The 20,946-nt window shown below is 34.3% G+C and overlaps 1 protein-coding gene across 1 annotated transcript in view; it reads left to right on the forward strand.

The window, feature by feature from the left end:
- LOC150109438 (P2R1A-PPP2R2A-interacting phosphatase regulator 1) overlaps positions 1-20,946 on the forward strand; it is a 208,785-nt gene that overhangs the window by 176,433 nt on the left and 11,406 nt on the right. Inside the window, exon 9 of the mRNA XM_090413162.1 lies at positions 252-363. Coding sequence (XP_090269288.1) covers positions 252-363 — 112 coding nt within the window. The remainder of the gene's footprint in view (positions 1-251; positions 364-20,946) is intronic.

Consider the following 20,946-nt stretch of genomic DNA (forward strand, 5'->3'; position numbering starts at 1 on the left):
AAATATACAATTTGCTTTTCATCTAATACAGACACCTGCAGAAGAGGCCATACTTAGAATTTTGTTATAGCCAGCATTATGAGAAAAATTTATTCAAAACAGTATTTCATTTATATATTATGAAATGATTTCAGTACTGCAATATCAAATTTTTTAAAAAAGTTGGCAAATATTTTGAAAAGTATCCTCACATTTATGTCTTATGTGTGCATGCTTGAAGGCAAATACAATAGCATTTTTTTCTGTGCTAGATGATATTGAAATGGAGCACCTAGAAAGTATCCCTAATGCTGCTAAACGGCTTAATACAGGCATGATGACTCCAGAACACACACCTCCAATATCCCATCCTATTATGCACAGGTCAGTATTCTCATTATGTTAATTACAAGTATTTTTATCAGAAACATTTAGTCAATTTAGACATCACATATTTAGTCAATTTGTGATTATCATCACAAATTGACTAAACATATGTGATATTTGATGTCAGTATTTTCCTTTTCAGCAGTTTTTCTTTAGATTACAGTAGTTTCCCCCCCCCCCCCACACACACACACACATCTGCATGTTTGCTTTCTGTGGTTTCAATTACCCATGGTCAACTCCAGTCTGAAAATATTAAATGAGAAAATTCCAGAAATAAACAATTTATAAGTTTTAAATTGCACTCCGTTCTCAGTAGTTTTTGGTTATCAGATTGATGCTTCCTTTTAAGCGTTTTAAAAGGTGAAAGTTCTTGAATTCATAAAATAATATATAAATAAATAATAAAAAAAACATATGCTGATGTTGCTGAGAATCCATTCAAATTCATATAACTTTTATTGCAATATATTATTTTAATTGCTGTTTTATTATTGTAATTATTATTAATATCTTACTGTGCCTAATTTATAAATTACACTTTATCATAGGTATGTATAAGAAAAAACATTGTGTGTGTATATATAGTGTTCAGTACTATCGATGGTTTCAGTTATCTGCCGGGGGGGGGGGGGGGGAGGATGCTGTACATTACCTGGTTTTGGTAAAAAGAGAATAAGCTCATTTTTTTTTTAAATTCTTACCTTTCATTAAAAAAAAACACACTGCTGGCAACAAAAATCTGCTGCTAAACTATGATTTATTGAACTCACATCCTTTCAAAAATAATACACACTTATCTTCATTGCTTAGAAATCATCATCATCAAATTCCTGCCATGTACCCTCAAGGGGTGTACAGGATATGATAGTACTACATGAAAAAATTACATCATTATTAATTTCCTATCTACAATTTTCCTCCAAATCAGCCTGTTACTTGTCAACACTCCAACATTATCAGATCTTATATTTCTATCGTCTAAAGCACTTTGTACCGTATCAATCCACCTATATCTTGGTCTTCCTCTGGGTCGTTTTGCTGCCAACCTGGCAGAGAACACTTGTTTTGCTAATCTTTCCTCGCCCATTCTATTTAAGTGACCATACCACCTGAGATTAGCTCTGCTAACGCATTCCTGGATGCTGACAATGCCAAGTTCTTTCCTAATATCCTCGTTTTTAATATGATACTGCCATTGATGCCATCTGTTCACGCCTATAATCTTTCTCAGGACTCTCATATCTGTGGTCTCTAGTCTTTGGTCAAGTGTTTTACTTCTGACCCAGCTCTCAGATCCATAAGTTAAAACTGGTTTGAACACTGTCTTGTATATAGCTAATTTAGTGTTCCGACTAATTTCTCTCTTATTCCATATGAATTTATTCAATTGACTTCCCACCATACCAGCTTTGCTGATTCTGTTGTCTATTTCTAGATTTAATTTACCATCTTCACTAAAAATCGTGCCTAAATAGCTGAAATGTTTTACTTGTTCCACAGGTTCTCCATTCACAACACAGTTGACATTTTCAATGATTCTGCCTATTTTCATTGTCTTTGTCTTTTTATTGCTGACCTTTATACCATATCTATTACAACAGCTATTCAATTTAGTCAGAGAATCTTGCAGACTTGTAGCGGATTTATTTAGAAATATAACATCATCTGCATAAAGCAAAGAGCTGACATTAACATCTCCAATTTTGATATCATGTTTAATACCACTTTCCTTCATAATGTGATCCATATAGATAATGAATAACAGAGGAGATAATGTACATCCTTGTCTCACACCAGATTTAACATTAAACCATCTTCCTGTACTTCAATTCTAACTGCTGACTTACAACTGAAATAAAGAATAAGTATTGCTTGATATAATGCCCCATTGACACCATATAACTGCAGCGTATTGAATAGCTTCTCTCTTGGCACCTTGTCATATGCCTTTTCCAGATCAGCAAAACTTAAATACAGATCTTTGTTATATTCCCATGCTTTCTCGACTATTTGTCGTAAAGTGAAGATCTGATCCTGACAGCCTCTATTTGGCCTGAATCCAGCTTGTTCTTCACCAAGCTTTTCTTCCACAATTCTTAACCGTTTCTCAAGTATACTTGCATAGATCTTGCCAGGAACACTCAGTAGGGAAATACCTCTGTAATTCTCACATTCAGTTTTATTTCCCTTTTTATATATGGGTACTATGAGAGCTCTACTCCAATCATCGGGAATTTGTCCCTCTGTCCAGGCTTTCTGAACTATGCAGTGCAGCCACTGTAAGACTCTTATGCCACCATACTTCAGCATTTCTGGTCGAATATCATCTACTCCTGCTGCCTTTCCACATTTCAAGCCTTTGATGGCTTTTTCTACTTCAAGTATGGATATGTATTCCTGATTGCATGCCTGGTCAATGTTTTTTACCACTGTGCTGTCATCACTGCTTGTTTCATTTAGCAGTTTTTCAAAGTAATTACTCCATACTTCAAGGATATCTTTTTCTCCCGTTTTCATGTCACCTTTATCATCTCAAATTCCTTTTATAGCACTCTTTCCTCCATTCTTAAGCTTCTTCAACAACCTCCAGAATATTTTGCCACCGTCTTGATATTTATTTTCTATATTCTTGCCAAAGTCCTCCCATGACTTTTATTTAGCTAGTTTTACACAGTGTTTAGCATTCTTGCATTTGTCTCTATATTCTCTAAGAGCACAAGCTGACTTATTTGGCAGGAACTTTTGGTATGCTTTCTTTTTTCTTCACTGCCTCTTTAACTTCCTGTGTCCACCAGGGAGTTCTGATTTTTTTATCCTTACAGACAACCTCACCACATGCCTCTCTGGCAGAATCAATCAATGTTTTCTTCAGAGTTTGCCACTGAATTTCCAAGGTTTGATTCCTGTTCTCAAACTCTTTCATTTTTTCTTCAATAATCTCTGTGTATTTTAGTCTACAGCTCACATCTGAGAGCTGCTCAACTTTTATTCGCTTTAAAACTTTCTTACATGTTATTCTTTTCAATATGAAATTCAATTTTATCCTGCTCAAGACTAAATAGTGATCACTTCCAATTTCAAATCCTCTGTACACTCTGGTGTCCTGCACAAGGGAGAAAACATCACTATCAACAATTACATAGTCAATGAGACTTTTCTTATTCCTAGCCTCTTCTCTCCATGTGAATTTGTGCACATTTTTATGTTGGAACATGGTGTTAGTAATAACCAGTCCATGTCCTGAGCAGAAATCCAACAGATATTGGCCATTATTATTAGCTTTGCTCTTTTCTCCAAATTTTCCCAAAATATTTTTGTATGTCTCACAATCATTTCCTACTCTGCTATTTAGATCCCCAACAAGGACCAACTTTTCCTTTTTCATTGTGTCAGTTGCTTTTTCTAAAGCCTCAAAAAATTCCTCCACTTCTACCTTAGTAGAACCTTCTGTGGGACCATAGGCACAAATAAGTCTCATTGTCCAGTTCCCCATTCTCATATTTGCCCACATTACTCTACTTGAGACTGACTGCCATTCAAGAAGATTAGCCTCGTATTTTGTGTTGAATACTATGGCTACTCCTTCTTTTCCTTGATTGTCATTGCCTGAATATAACATTTTGTATTTATTGCTCAGAAAGATCTCACCAGTTTTGGTCTTTTTTGTTTCAGTCACCCCTATTATGTCGATCTGGTACTTATCTAATTCCTCAGCTAGCTCCATTTCTTTGCCATTCAGGCTTCTTACATTGATCGTACCGATCTTTAACTCTGGTGATGTTGAGTTGGGGTTTATTTTCAGATTTGTTCCAGTACCTGACTTTTCGCTGTTCGCCCTGGTTCCCTGGCAAAAACAACGGGGGCCTTGTTTAACCGGGCGACGCCCCAGCCGGCATGAAATTTTGTCATGTTGTACCATCATTCTATATTTTGGTTTAACCAATAAGAATACAATTTGGTCGGCTAAATCCCAAATTGCCAGCCCATCCTTGTCCGTTGAGTATCCAAGTAGATACCCAACAGGGTGCACCACGAGAAGGTGAGGATTGGACATTAGGTCAGAAGCCCTGGTCGGTTCTCCGCATTCCTTTAAAGGCTATGTGGAGGTCTCCTCTCAGTTATACAGCTTTGACCCTTAAGCACCCCTATTGCTTAGAAGTGCCATTGATCAAATTCCATTGTTCTAATTTCTGAGAAACCTCGTAAAATTCTTGATATTTATCCTCAAGGGATATGCAGGATATTATGATAATATCACATGAAAATGTTACATCATTACTAACTTCCGATTGATTATTTTCCTCCAGATTAATCTGGTAGCTGTCAAGACTCCAACTTTATCAGATCTTATATTTCTGTCTTCTAAGGCACAGTATTTTACTGTGTCAATCCACTTACATCTTGGTCTTCCTCTGGGTCATTTTCCTAGCAAAGAACTCTGGGAAAAATTTTGCAAATCTTTCATTTCCCATTCTGTTTAGTGACTATACTATTTGAGATTATCTCTGCTAATAATACTAGCCATTGTTATCCTGAATGCTAACAATGGCTGTCAAGACTCCAACTTTATCAGATCTTATATTTCTGTCTTCTAAGGCACAGTATTTTACTGTGTCAATCCACTTACATCTTGGTCTTCCTCTGGGTCATTTTCCTAGCAAAGAACTCTGGGAAAAATTTTGCAAATCTTTCATTTCCCATTCTGTTTAGTGACTATACTATTTGAGATTATCTCTGCTAATAATACTAGCCATTGTTATCCTGAATGCTAACAATGGCTGGTTCTTTCCTAATATCCTAATTTTTAATATGATACTGCTATTGATGCCATCTGTTTACTCCCCTAATTTTTCTCAGAACTTTCATGTCTCTGGACTCATTTTTTTTTTTTTTTAGGAATTTTATTTTTAACTCAGCTTTCAGATGCATAAGTTAACATTGCTTTGAACACTGTCTTATATATAGCTAATTTAATGTTTTGACTAATTTCTTTCATATAAATTTATTCAGCTGACTTCCTATAAAATCAGTTTTACTAATTCTGTCTATTTCCATATTTCATTTGCAATTTTCAATTAATTAAAAATTGAGCCTAAATAGCTGAAATGATTTACTTCTTCTATAGATATCCTTGTCTTCCTTAATTATTTTTAAATATACAATTTGCTTTAAATAACTAAGGAAGACAAGGATATATATATAGAAGAAGTAAATCATTTCAGCTTAAGGAAGACAAAGATATCTATAATGCTAAAAATATTTAAGGAAGACAAGAATATCTATAGAAGAAGTAAATCATTTCAGCTATTTAGGCTCAGTTTTTGATTAATTGAAAATTGCAAATCAAATATGGAAATAGACAATAGAATTAGTAACACTGATTTGGTAGGAAAATTGGTTTGAACACTGTCTTGTATATAGCTAATTTAGTGTTTTGACTAATTTCTTTCTTATTCCATATAAATTTGTTCAGCTGATTCCTATAAAATCAGTTTTACTAATTCTATTGTCTATTTCCAGATTTGATTTGCAATTTTCAGTTAATCAAAAATTGAGCTAAATAGCTGCAATGATTTACTTCTATAGATATTCTTGTCTTCCTTAATTATTTTTAAATATACAATTTGCTTTTCTTCTAATACAGACACATGCAGACGAGGCCATACTTAGAATTTTGGTATAGCCAGCATTGTGAGAAAAATTTATTCAAAACAGTATTTCGTTTATATGTTCTGAAATGATTTCAGTACTGCAATATCAAATTTTTTTAAAAAGTTGGCAAATATTTTGAAAAGTATCCTCACATTTATGTCTAAGGTGTGCTAGATGATATTGAAATGGAGCACCTAGAAAGTATCCCTAATGCTGCTAAATGGCTTAATACAGGCATGATGAAAACATCTACTGTCCAGGAGACAGTAGATATTTTCAATGTTTCTTTGTATTTTCATTGTCTTCATCTTTTTATTGTTGATATGCAGACCAAATTTATTATGACAATTATTCAGTTTAGTCAGGGAATCATGCATACTTGTATTGGGTTTATTTTGAAGTATAATATCATCTGCATAAAGTAAAAAACCAAGATTATCATTTTCAATTTTGATATCCAGGTTAATACTTCTTTCCTTCATAATGTGATCCATTTAGATGATGAATAACAGTGGAGATAATGTACACACACTTGTTGCACACTTGATTTAACATCAAACCATCTTCCTGTACCTCCTTCAGTTCTAATGTAGATATCCTTGTCTTCCTTGGGAGACAAGACAGCTCACAGGTATGAATTACAGACTTAAATGAACAGATATTATTGGCAAAAAATAAAGGAATTTGAAAACAACATTCAGATCTTAGAGATGGCTGCAAAATCCAAAGAAAACTTTAATTAACTAGGGAAGCTATCTATAAAGATAGAGAAATGCAAAATTTATATTGTCACAGTAAAATAAAGAGCAGTACATGAAAAGAAATCATATAAAGGTCCCTGGCTAATAAATCAGTATGTGCTTTTAGGAAATATAGAGAGAAATGTATGAAAGCCAAATTATCTGTAAAAATAGTTAAACAAAAGTTATAGGAAGATTTTGGAAAATGTGTAGAAGATAAATATCATAAAGATGCCAAATTATTTTGTGGAAGCTATCAAGAAGGCTTGAAAGATTACTCAAAGTAATCAATGATGATAGTGATAAACAAAGTGAAAAAAAAAATTTAAGAACACACTAAATTTCTGGAGTAATTAATTTTAAAAGTTATTAAATGATGTGACAAACAATAGAAAAATGCAGAAAATATGTAGCAAGAATGTCATTATCACCATCTTTAAAGTCTTGATATGTACCCCTTCCCCCCATGGATATACAGGATATTATGATAATATTGCACAAAATGTTTACATCATTACTAACTTCCCGTTTCTTACACCCTCTTCTTTTCAAAATGATATTCAATTTTATCCTGCTCAAGACTATTTGTTGATTATTTCCATTTTCAAATCATGTGTATACTTTTGTGTTCTGAACCAGCATGAAGATATCTCGCTATTAACAATAGCATAGTCAATGAGACTTCTTATTTCTTGCATCTTCGCTTCATGTGAATTTTTGCACATTTTTATGTTGGCACATGATGTTAGTAATAACTAGTCCATGTTTTGAACAGGAATCTTGCAGGCACTTGCTTCTATGGCAGTGGTCTCCAAACTTTTTTGATCGCTTATCCCCAAGACAGAAAAAATAAATAGCGCATACCACCAATTGATTGTGAGAGTTTCTTTGGAGGAAATTTTTTTTAACCATTATCCATTTTTTGAGGGTTAATTTGTAAAATTTAAATATAATTCATTTACTATTGATAATATCAAACACTTTTAAAAAATTTAAGCAATTTTGATAATATTAATTCACTATTTCTAGTGTAAACATAAAAGTAAGCCCAAAAAAGGCGTTGGAATTGCAGAGAAACAATATATAAAAAATCTTACTGCTAATAGTCAAATAATTAATACAACTGTGGTGTCATCTGTAGATAGCAGGATAACTAAGCAATTTTCCTTCTCCTGTTGGGCTTGTCAACACTAGGATGCTCTACAAACAATGGCAATGATAAGAAGTAAGAGATTTACTCCCTAGTTTTAAAAAAACACGACAGCTTTGTCACGGACGATTATGTGTGCAAAGTCGCCCAGTGTGCGCTACTCACAAATTTAAGTTTACAGGATCTTTATAATGTCTTTTTCTATATTAAATATATGTTTAATTGATGAAAGAAAGTAATATTCTTTATCTTTAATTAATTACTTAATTTTTTTCCTATCAATATAAAACTTTTTTGACGTACCCCCCCATGTATTGACTCGTGTACCCCCCTGGGGTACACGAGTCAATACATGGGGGGGGTACACACTTTGGAGACCACTGTTCTATGGGACCATAAGTACAAATAAGTTGCATTATCCAGTTCTCCATTGCAAAATTTATCCACATCACTACTTGGTATTGTCTGCCATTCAGGTAGGTTATCTCTGATATTTAGTGTTGAAACTATACTATTATTAATGCTCGACCTCCATGGAATCTAAAGACAAACACTGTTACACACACATAGCCTGTCAAACCATGCTTTAAACCCATTCATTGTGTCTGCATTCAACACAATGTCAGGCAAAGCATTCTGCTGACAACCACTTTCCATTCAAAGAACCTACTCCTTATGCCCCAGCTTACACCCTCCTTATACAACTTCCAGTTATGTCCCCTTTTTTCTGCCCCTTCCCCCATTCTACGGAAAATTTCTTCCACATTAACCTGGTAGCAACCCTTTACCAACTTAAATGTCCCAATCATATCCCTCTCTTCCTCCTATTCAGAAGGCTTTGCAGACTGCATTCTCTCAATCTGTCCTCATATCCCACATCCCAAAGACCAGTTACAACTTTAGGCAGTCTCTTCTCTGGACCCTTTTCAACATATCACGATGAAAACCAGGGGGGGGACCAAATCTGTGCACAAAAATCCACATGAGAGCTGATCAAGGCCTTATACAATGGAACCAGAACCTCTATTTCTGCATGTTAAGGTCCTCTGTTGGATTCTGAATATATAGAGATTTGAATAATTAATATTTGCTTCAGAATCCAACATGATCTTCCATCACATAAGCTAAACTTGTAATTATTATTTAATGTAAATCACTTGTTTATAAATTAATATTCATATAACTACCTTTAAGTTTATTTGATATTTAATTATTTAATCAAGGATATGTATTAATAGTGAAAAGACTGTATTAAAATATTTATTAAGTTTATTTTATTTATTGCTATGTTAATATTGTAAGAATTTGTATCCAACAATTTAACTGCATATTAATTGAAGTGTAAATATTCTTTATTTGTTCCTGTATGTAGAGGTATAACGTTTTGCAATACCTCAGTTTTATTATATTTTGTATTGGTTGTCATGGAGACGTATATAAGATAGCTAGCACGAGTTTAGAACAGTGCATGACAGATTAGTATTGAAGGGCTGAAAAGGATTTAGTAGAAGTGGAGCATGAGAACAATTTCGGCGGAAAGAGAGGATATATAAGCGAAGAAAGGAGAAAACGATTCATTCGGATGAAATCAGAGGAGATTTTTCGGGGAATCAGAGTGTGATAACAGCGAGTCGGTGAGTCACTCAAGTAGCTGATTAAAGTTTACTAGTCAAAGAGCGAGTTAGCTAGTAAGTTGTAGAACAACAAATAAAGCAATGGAAGATAGCAAGGTGACAACTGGATGACTAGCTATACTTTAGTTGGCATTTAAATTCAGGACCAACTTTTCAGGGACACACAGAAACTTGAAGCTTAGCATGGAGTAATTAAGAGAATAAGTAGAGGCAGTAAGGTTGAATTTAAACGATAGCTGTGTTAAGAGATATAGTGCCTAAAAGATTAATTAAATGCTGAGAGTATAGGCAATTGTGCGTAAAAACTTCAAGTTAAAGAATTACTGTGTGTTATCTTAGTTCAAGAGTTATTAGTAGAATACTGAGTTGGTCAAGTGATGTCAAAGATAGTACAAGCGTTATGCTCCATGCAAGAACCTTTAACTATGTGAATTGCAACCATTAATTTATTCAGTTATTACCAAGAAGATTTGTTTTAAGTGAATACAGTTATAAAAGGTGTCCGTATATAAATTGATGAACAAGGAAAATTACTGGTAAGAATTAACCAACTATGTTACTCCTATGCGGAGATGTGTGTGTGTGTTTCTTCCCAAAATATCCCTACATTAACAGTAACTTTTGCAGAGATTAGCTGGAGTGTGGATTTAAGAGTGTATACTTGTGAAGAAGCATTGCCACCCTTATATTGTAATTGAAACTTAAGTAACTATGAGATATTAATGTAATTGGTTACTAAGGAACTTTATGACATTAAACTTTATCAAATAGTTAATTGAATTTTGTGAAAGCTGTATTTCAGACAACTGATTAACCATTGCCTGAAATTATATGACTGTAATGTTTATAATACCTTATTCAGTGATTTAAACTAAAGTGTATAATTTATAATCCTAAATTAAATGCTTGTTTTACTGATCTAAAGTTGTATTTTGCCTGAATAACTTTTACTGCACCGTTCATAAAATATTCGAGCCAAAGCGGGAGAAATAAATAAGTTAAATAAATTCGGCCCATATACATAATAACAACATATAGAAAGAATTAGTTGAGAGTTGGTTTTACTTCAATTTTTGAACAAATTCAGATATAGAGTGGCGCAGTCAATAAATACAAATTTTCTCTATATTTGGATTAGAAATCAACTAGCAACCTATTATTTGTTTAAGAACATCGTAGTAACAAAATGATGGATCCAAGGTATAGGTTAAGACGAAATAGGATCCAACACCTCCACATCATTGCCATAATTTGATGTGGTAACTTCATAACTTGAGTACTCTGACATCTGAACTTCTGCTCCTTGACCACCACTCCAAGGTCTCTTGTTCTCTCAACTTCCTCCAGAATTTCCCCACCAGGTATATACTTTGCATCCCATTGCTACTTACCAAATTTCAGAACCTTACACCCCTGCAACAATGAACTGGCAGTTCCATACTGTTTCCCACTCATACAAATCTATTCGGGTCCCCTGTAAGGCCACAACATCTCCTTGATAATTCATCACTCTCCTCTGCTTCTCATCATCTGCAAACAATTAAATATCACCAGTTAAACCCATCCCAACATCATTAATATACAAATTAAATAACTAGTGGGGTGCCACAAAACAGACTCCTGTGGTGCCATTCATCAACTTGTTATAGCACATAAGCAAGTTAGTAGAACACGACCTCCCTTTAACAAACTCATGCTGACAAGCACGAAGAATACCACTCTTATCAATCCATTTTTGTATCCTATCTCTCACCAACCTCTTGAATACTTTAACTGCAACTCCAAATTGGCCTATAATTTGTAGCATTAGTCTTATCACCACCTTTGTGAAGATAAACAATTTTATATTCCTTCCATTCCTTTGGGACTTGTGCTTTTGCAAGACTCTTGTTAAACAGGTAGGTCAAGGCTAATACTAACTCCCTGGAATGTTCCCTTAAGACAAGTGATATGTCATCAAGTCCTATTTCCTTATTGACATCTGACTTACTTAACTCCTCATATACCTCATGTTTGTCCACCAGTAAGTCTTCTCTCATTTCATTCTCTACGCTTGACCTTCTGATTTCACACTGAGGTTGAAACATCAAATTATCATCAATTATTCTACAAAATAGCACTTATCTTTTCCAGAACTCTTTACCAAGGACATGTACTTAGTTGCTCTATAACAGTCATTTCTACTATGGAAGAAGTTGAGGAATTTTTAGAGGCTTAGAGAAGGTGGCTGACTAACTGAAATAGGAAAAGTTGGTCCTTGTTGGAGATATAAACATTAGTGTAGGAAATGAATAAATTTCCCTGCACGATTCCTGTTAGAGCTTGGACTAGTTATTACTAACACCGTGTTCCAACATGACGACGCACACGAATTCTCATGGAGAAAAGATGTGAAAAATAAGAAACATCTCATATCTAGTCTGTATCTACTCTTTCTTTACCCTGATTGTTATTGCCTGAATATAACAACTTGTATTTATTGCTCAGAATATCTCACCCGTTTTGGTCTTATTTTTTGGTAACACCTATTATGTTGATCTGTTACTTATACAGTTTTGTCTCCTTGTCCAGTAGCTGACTTGTGTATAACAGTATTCCACTATTTGCCCTGGTTTCCTGATGAAAACAACAGGGTCCTAACCCATTGACTCCCCAGCATGCATCAAATTCTATCCTTTTGTACCATCGCTTTCCAAGCCAGTAAGAATACAGTTGGTTCAGCTAAATCCCAAATTGCCAATTAACTTATTTTCATTTGTATTCTCTCATCTTATTTATGATACTAAGATAAGTGAACTAATATATGAGATTTATTTTAAGTTCTACGGAAACTAATATTCCTTTAACCTTTCCTTTACTTTAATTTCCTGATGTTTCAACTTTCATATTAAGGTTGTCATCTGGAATTTTATACTCGCAACCTCCTTAGCTCCGTCAGTATAGACAGAGTCTTTTGGTCAGAAAGACCTGGCTCCAATTCCCATCCATGACGTGAGGAACCTTTATCTGGTCTCTTTCGACTAAGGTGAGCTAGCCAGTCTCATACAAGGTGGGGGAGGTTCCCCCCAGAAACTAAGGTTTTTAGTCCTCCCCAGAACAAGTAAACTGGCCCCATGAGCACATGCATCTACAGACATAAAAATTCTCCCCCCCCCAGACTCAGCAACAAGCTGGATGGGGTTTCCCACAGTTGCATAATCATAGCAGGTTCTGCACCAAGCAGGATAAAAATACTAAAAAGAGGAAGAAGATCTAGAGTATGTATGCATGTGTGTGTGTAAAACCTAGCTTATAAAAATTGCTTGGTATCTTTAACATATACACACACACACACACACACACACAAAGACCAACTATATTACATTTCAAACAGTATTCCAAAGTGACAATGATTTGATCAGCTGTTATGCTACTGGCCTGACCTCTATTTAAAAAAAAAAAACACTACATCAAAGCTTTATCCTTTTTATAACATCATCAGAGAACAAATTCGTATTAATACTTTTTAACATAGCAAATTGGTGGTCTAATCATTAAGAGTTTGTTATGTTAAAGCTAAGATCTTATATTACTACAGATCACAATTAACTTAACTCGTATAAGTTTATGTGAGTAGAATTGTGCCATCCATATTCTTGGAATTTTTATATCATTATTGTTAAGATTGTGGATGGTTAATAAGAATTTCACAGGCCTCTTTAAATTTGCACTCATACAATGTATTGGTGTGATGTAAAGAACAGGTGCCTTTCCAGTCAGTTCTATGTAGCATATCCAGGACATGATCAGAAAGGCCAAATTTACCATAGTTATTAATGTGCAATTTATGTTCCTTTATTCGGATAGGAATTGAGCTTCCTGTTTCACTTATATAGGGCAAATTACAGGTGTGATGCACCTGTAATTATGAGAGTTAATTATAACCTGTAAAAAAACACATATAGTAGGTTTTCTTTTTTTACTAGGCATCAAGCCAGTATCATAATGGGTGATCCAGTCATTGTCACTTTCAAATACTGTTTGAAACGTAATATAGCTTGTATTTGCATGAGGGTGGTCTGAAAAGTTCTCGACCTAACAATGAAAAATGAATCTATAATTTCAAAATTATTTTTATTTTTCAACATAATCTCTCTTAAGACTAATACATTTATTCCAGTCATGCTCCAGTGCCATTATCCTATCCCTGTAGTGGTTCTCAGTAAGATCTGCAAAATATCCCTCTACAACTGCAATCACCTCTTGATTCGAAGAAAAACGCTCACCAGCGAGGAAGAGTTTTAGTTTTGGGAAGAGATAAAAGTCAGAGGGAGCCAAATCTGGGGAATAGGGTGGATGTTCCAATAATTCATAGTGCAGATCCCTTAATTTTCCCATTGCCAAAACACCTTTGTGGGGAGGTACATTGTTCTGATGAAAGATGATTTTCTTTTTCTGCAAACCAGCTCTTTTCTCACGAATTTTTTCGACTATTTGATTAAAAGATCGGAATAATATTCCTCGGTTATTGTTTTACCTTTTTCAAGGTAATTAATAAACAAAATGCCTTTTAACATCCCAAAATACTGATGCTATGACCTTTACTGCTGATGGAACTGACTTTGTCTTCTTTGACTCTGAACAACCGGCTTCTGTCCACTGTTTGACAGCTGTTTGGATTCTGGTGTGTAATGGTGAATCCAAGTCTCATCCATAGTAATAAATCGACACACAAAATCAGTTTTATTCTTGTTAAAATGCTCCAAGCACTGTTCAGAGATTTTCATGCGAGTGCATTTTTGATCTGCTGTGAGCAAGTACCACACCCATTTTGCACCAAGCTTTTTCATTTGCAATTCTTCATGCAAAATATATCCTACACATTCTTTTGAAATGCCTATAGTCTCAGCAATTTCACGCACTTGACTTGGAAGTCATCTAATACTATATTGTGCACTTGATCAATGTTGTTTACACTTTTTGGCTGGTATGGCCACGTTTAAACTCGGCAGCCCGTTTCTTAATTGTCGAAAATAAAGGACAAGAGTGCCCTTAAACTTTTATGAACTTTGAATGAATTTCTTTTGCCATTAAATCTTCTTTTACAAAGAATTTTATAAATGCACGATACTCAGTTTTATCCATTTCAAGGGATACAGATAACACTTTTGCTTCAGACAGCTGTATAAAACAAACCACTTGAATGAATGACTTTCAGTGATGTTTATGACAGATATACTAACTTTGAAAAAAAAATCTTGCCGATGGTGTTGCCATCTATGGTTGAGGCTGAGAACTTTTCAGTCCACCCTCGTATATACTCCAGATGATGATCTTAATATGAAAGTTGAAACATTGGGAAATTAAAGTAATTATTCCTAACATGACTGTAGTGTCCATAACGTACCAAAATAAATGAATATTCCTTTAAAGTAAATAAATTTAATTACTGGAAAGAAACAAAATTATACTTGTGGTATGAACTTTTTTGGTGCAGAAAAACATAAGAAAGAAAATATACTGTATTTGTCGGCGTATAAGACGCATTTATTTCCTTTGAAAATAGGTCTGAAAAACAAGGTGCGTGTTATACGCCGATACTCAGCTTTTTATTACTTTCTTTTCTGGAAATTTTCTCTGTTCCGAGTTACGCGATTTCTTTCTTGCTTCCTTGCAGTGTGTGAGAGCATTCCAATTACGTAGAATTCAGTGAATGCACTGTCATCGATGATCACAGCTGTTGTTCCTGTTCGTTTAAACTTTCCAATTGTTGTCGCGATTGTTGTGAACGGTGATAAATTTCTGCCGCTAAATTTTCTGTAAATTTCTTGGCAAATTATGGCTTGAAAATGTCGGCATTAGTTCAATATTGCATACAAGCTACGTTTGATTGTGTATGCTAAAGAACATGGAAACAGGGCTGCAGAGAGGCATTTCAGGCCACCCCAACTGAGAAAATGATAAGAACTTAGCGGAATCAGGAAGAGGATCTAAAAAAAAGCAACTCATAGTAAACATAACCTACGAAGTTGAACTGCAAAATGGCCAGAACTTGAGGCAGAACTGAATACTTGGATTTTAGACCAAAGAAAAGCATGACTTTCAGTGTCTACAAAAATGATTATTCATCAAGCAAAAGTGATAGCCACTAACAAAGGGATTGCCAAGTTTACTGGATCAACATCATGGTCTTCAAGATTCATGAACTTTATATTTTATATTTGAAATACTGTAAATTCATTATAATATTGATTGATAGTTTTTTTTTAACTAAAAAATGTGTACAAAAAAGGGGGTACGTCTTATATGCCGACAAATACGGTATCTTGTTTTTAGCATAAATGGTGCAGTTGACATGAGAAGTTAAAAAAAAAAAAAATGAGACTAAATAGAATTTTTTGTTTCTTTAACCTGCCATTTTGCATTTATTAATTCAAAATGTTTTTCAGGAATTTTATTTAAAAAGACTAATGAAAATATATAGGTGATTTTGGTTCATCTTCAAAATTTTCAAAACTTAATTAATTTACTAAATTAATAAGATATTAAATATAAATTAATACACATAATTTTAAGGATAAACCTCAGGAAAACATTGAGATATTTTTTTGAAACTGTTAGGTCTCTTGGTAAGGTGGTCAGATACTCAGTTGCTACTTATTTTAAAAACAAAATTACAAGGAAGAGTAAGAGATTTTCTCACAGTTCTAAATGGATGAAACTGGCTGTTAATTATGTGACATTTAAATATGTGATGCTACAGAAATTTTTCAGAAAATTTCATGATGTAAAAGCTTGATGTAAAAAAAACTTTTCGATTTAGATATAGCTTGAGATCTGAATTGAGGAGTGTCCATAAAAAGGGTCTGAATACAATTTAAATAAGCTTTGGACATAGTTGAGGAGAATCTAATGAGGAATGTTAGCATTTCACTTTGCAAACAGTTTCATCCAGTTGAAACAGTTAAATCTTCAAAGGTTTCCTAGACCTTTGAAAACTGGAAAGTATTTCTGCATTTGCATTAATTAAGAAGGAAATATGAATAAAGAATTTGAAAAAATGATGGATAAGTTTAAGTCTTACAAAGCTTCAAGGACAGCTCCTGTCAATGATTGGATATCTTAAAAAGACTCAGGAAAATTCTGAAAGGGATAAATGTAAAAAATTTGATCAATATTTTGATAACATTAAAATACTGCATCGGAAAAGGAAGAATCTTCCAATATAATAAAAAGGATCACTTGTCATAGTTTTGTAGTGCAGATTTTTCAAATCTCCCTAAGTCCGATACTAAATATTCCTCTCTTTTGATTCTAGTAATCTAAAGAATTCTAATTTAAATGTGTTACAAACTTGTAAATCATGAAACATTATTCAAAAAATGGTAAAAATAGCAATTTGTTTCATGTTTCCAATCCTGAATGCAAAAAAAGGGGGGAGGATGCAATAGGAAAACACATTAAGAGGATAAAAAATATAAATTATGGAAATTGTTCTATGTGATATTTTTGTAATATAGAAAAGAGAAATGCAGTAGGAGAAAACATCAGTGTCAAGTAGTGGTCTGGGATTAGATAAAGACATGAATATTCTTCAGTATTCTTAAGAGTTATCAGAGGAAAATATTAGGGTGTAGGAAATTGCCTAGTAATTGGGTCCACATGATTATAAAAGGAAAGACTTGTGTTATGAACAAGTGAAGTCATTATAAAAATAAATGAATGCACTATCAGCTATTTTAAATGTGATAATGCAACTTATTTGTATTTTTATGGAAGAAAGAGTGGAATTTTTCTGACTGAGAGAAATAGAAAGACAGATTTTTGGAGACGTGAATATCAGTGTAGGAAATGCATTCTAGACTTATGTTCTTCTAGGGGTGCTTAAGGGTCAAAGCTGTATAACTGAGAGGAGACCTCTACATAGCCTTTTTTTTTTTTTTTTTTTTTTTTTACATGGAAAATTTTGAAACACAAGCCATAGACTCCCCTCTAAAACCTTCTATCTGGCTAAGATATGTAGATGATGTGTTCTCTATTTGGCCTCATGACCCAGGTACATTAGACTCCTTCCTCAGTCACCTCAATAACCTACATCCAAGAATCCAGTTTATGATGGAAAAGGAAAATAACAATAGTTTCTTTCCTAGAAACCTTAGTAACACACCTCCTAATGGTAACCTTTCTTTCTCTGTATATAGAAAACCTACTCATACAGGCAGATACATTTACAAACTCTCCCACCACCACCACCACCACCCCTCTCAGCAGTATGGCATTATTAAAACTCTAACTAATAGAGCCCACAATCTTTGTTCCAGTGAAATTGCCCTTTCAACCGAACTCAAACATATACACAACGCCTTTCTTTCCAATGGCTACAGTGATTACAGAATTTAAAAAATAATCAAGTCCTTTCCCATTCCCTGACCATCTCTTCAGAAGGACTTTAGAAATTCCATCACCATACCTTGCATCCATGGCACATCAGAAAAAATAGCCAGATCGTTAAAAAAGTACAACCTCCATACAGCTTTTAAGCCCCACCATAAACTTGCTACCCTTATCCATTCCACCAAAGATCAGCTCGCTCCTCTCTCAGTGCCTGGAGTATATAGAGTACCTTTGTTCCTGTAAACTGGCTTATTTCGGACAGACAGGCAGATCAGCAACCATCCGGTTAGAAGAACATAAGTCATGCATCTGCAATCACGATTATAGTCAATCTGGCCTTGCAGACTGTTTTGCATAAACCCACAGGATCTCCTGGGAAAAAAATACTATGCTCCACCATAGTAAATTCAAAAAAGAAAGATTGTTTATTGAATCTGCACTCAGGAATCGACCTAATTTAAACAAATACAGTTGCATAAAACTTCCCAAAATTTGGGAAACATTAATTATCAGAGATCCCTCTTTACATCCTAGACCACCTACAAATGCCCATAGAAGGTGCACCACCTAGATAGGACATTAGTTTCACTCACTATTGTATTATATTTGTGTGTGTTATTACAAAAAGGTTTTGTAATCCCTGAAGATGTCTCTGTGACTGAGACGAAATACTGAAAGTATTAAAATTAGTTTTAATCCTTTCTCAGTGCTGATAATATTCCATTAAGCCTCCAACATGAATTCTTCACAGCACGTAAGTCTCAACACACGGCCAGTGGAAGCTGTGTGGAAAGCTAGGCCTGATTTGTGTTCTCTTCTTTTTTTTCTACGTCTTTTTTTATGTTCTGCCATACGAATTTCTCCTAACCTTCCCGTCTGGCCTACGTAACAAAAGCCACAAGAACAATAGATTTGATAGACCTCTGGTTTTTTTATGGGATGGTGCAAAGGTTTCGTTGGATGTAAGAATCTTGATATTTTTTCTAAGGGAGAAAAGCTAGTTTTAAGTTGTACATGAGGTGTGCTGTATCACTAGATAAATTGCAGATTGCTGTTTCAATTTGCATATCCAGGGAAAGAAATGCACAAATTGAAAAAGGAATCCACAATTTGCCTAATGATGCAGCAGACCTCACCTGCATACAAAGTTCTGCATCACTATTAAAATGCAAAATACCACGTAAGAACTTATCAAAACCGGAATCTGCAGCACTTAAAAAATTAAGACTTGACAACAACAATGTGATAATTAAAGCAGATAAAGGGAACGCAACAGTCGTCATGAACTCCAAAGATTACACAAGAAAGATGAACACCCTCTTAGAGGATTCCACATCTATTTGCCTATTACCAGAGATCCCCACATGGCGAACACATAATAAAAACTAATGACTTAATCAAAAAGATACCTAACTGGCCTGAAGACCTAAAAAGAACTTTATCATCTAAACATCCATTAGTCCCAAGAATTTATGGAGCACCAAAAATACATAGAAAAGATACCCGTTAAGACCAATTGTGGATTGAAGAGATTTCCTGACATCAAATCTGGTGAAATATCTGACAAACATGTTAGCACCACATATAGGAAAAACAGATTCATTCATAAAGAACAGTTTAGATTTCGTCAAGAAGATCAAGGATGTCAATCCAGAACCCTCAGACATTTTAGCAAGCTTGGATATAGTCAGCCTCTTTTCACTAATGTACTGAGAAATGATACAGTGACTCTTCTTGAAAAACTTTTTCCACCAGCATTGTAGAGCTATACAAACACTGCATGAATAATACGTTTTTCACATTCCAGGACAAATTTTGGGAACAAACGGAAGGGCTAGCAATGGGCTCTCCCCCTCCCCAGCTTTAGCCAACCTCTTCATGGAAAACTTTGAAACTAACGCTCTAAAAAACTATCATTTTCAAAAGAAACCCAAGAGTTGGCTATGATATGTGGATGACATTGTCATTTTGCTAGGAACGACAGATGAATTAATTATTTTTAAAGAATATCTTAACAGAATACACCCAAATATAAAATTCACTTTGGAAATAGAAGAACATAAAAAATTGCCTTTCATGGATATCCTCATAGAAAAAAATGAAGAACAAAAAAGTGTAACCTTTTCCGTTTACAGAAAATCAACAACTACAGGAAGATTTCTTAATGCAGTCTCACACCACCACCCCTCACAAAAAATAGGTATAATAAAAACTTTGAGAGACAGAGCATATAAGATATCCAGCACAGGAATAAAAAGCGAAATGAGGAATTACGCTACTTAACACAGAACCTCACACTTAATGGATTTCAGCCAAAAACAATCAAGAAAATGCTGAATGCAGCTTCCACAACCAACATAGAAAAACAAGATTTGAAGAAAGCAATCTCACTACCATATATCAAAAATGTCACAGATAGATTAGTGACATTGCTCCGCAAGTACAACTTAAAAGTGGCTTTTCTCCCTTTAGAAAAAATATCAAGATTCCTTCATCCACCGAAACCTTTGCACCATCCCATAAAAAAAACCCAGGGGTCTATCAAATTTATTGTTCTTGTGGCATTTGTTACATAGGCCAGATGGGAAGGTCAGGAGAAATCCGTATGGCAGAACATAAAAAAGACGTAGAAAAAAGAAGAGAATACAAATCAGGCAGGCCTGGCTTTCCACACAACTTCCATTAGCCATAAAGTACTTTGGGAAAAAACGATCATATCATATATTGATAAAAACTGTTTCACAAGGAAATTCAAAGAAGTGGAAAAAATGCTTAGAATTCCTGCACAGTACAACAAAAACCAATGTTTGATGTTATACCAAGCGTGGTAGGCATTCATAAAAAAAACTAACTTCCTCAGATCTCGGACATTACACACGTAAAGCACAGAACGTGACAACAAATAACAACGTTCTAACAAACATTCAGTAACGAATGTTTCAATTTTTTCAATGTTACAGTTAGAAACATCTAATGGACTATGAATTTAATCTTTGTTAGTTGTGTTTAACCTTTTTATACACCAATG

Source organism: Typopeltis vanoorti, chromosome 2 (assembly GCF_054136105.1).
Source record: "Typopeltis vanoorti isolate ZY-2024b chromosome 2, IOZ_Tvanoo_1.0, whole genome shotgun sequence".
Lineage (NCBI taxonomy): Eukaryota > Metazoa > Arthropoda > Arachnida > Uropygi > Thelyphonidae > Typopeltis > Typopeltis vanoorti.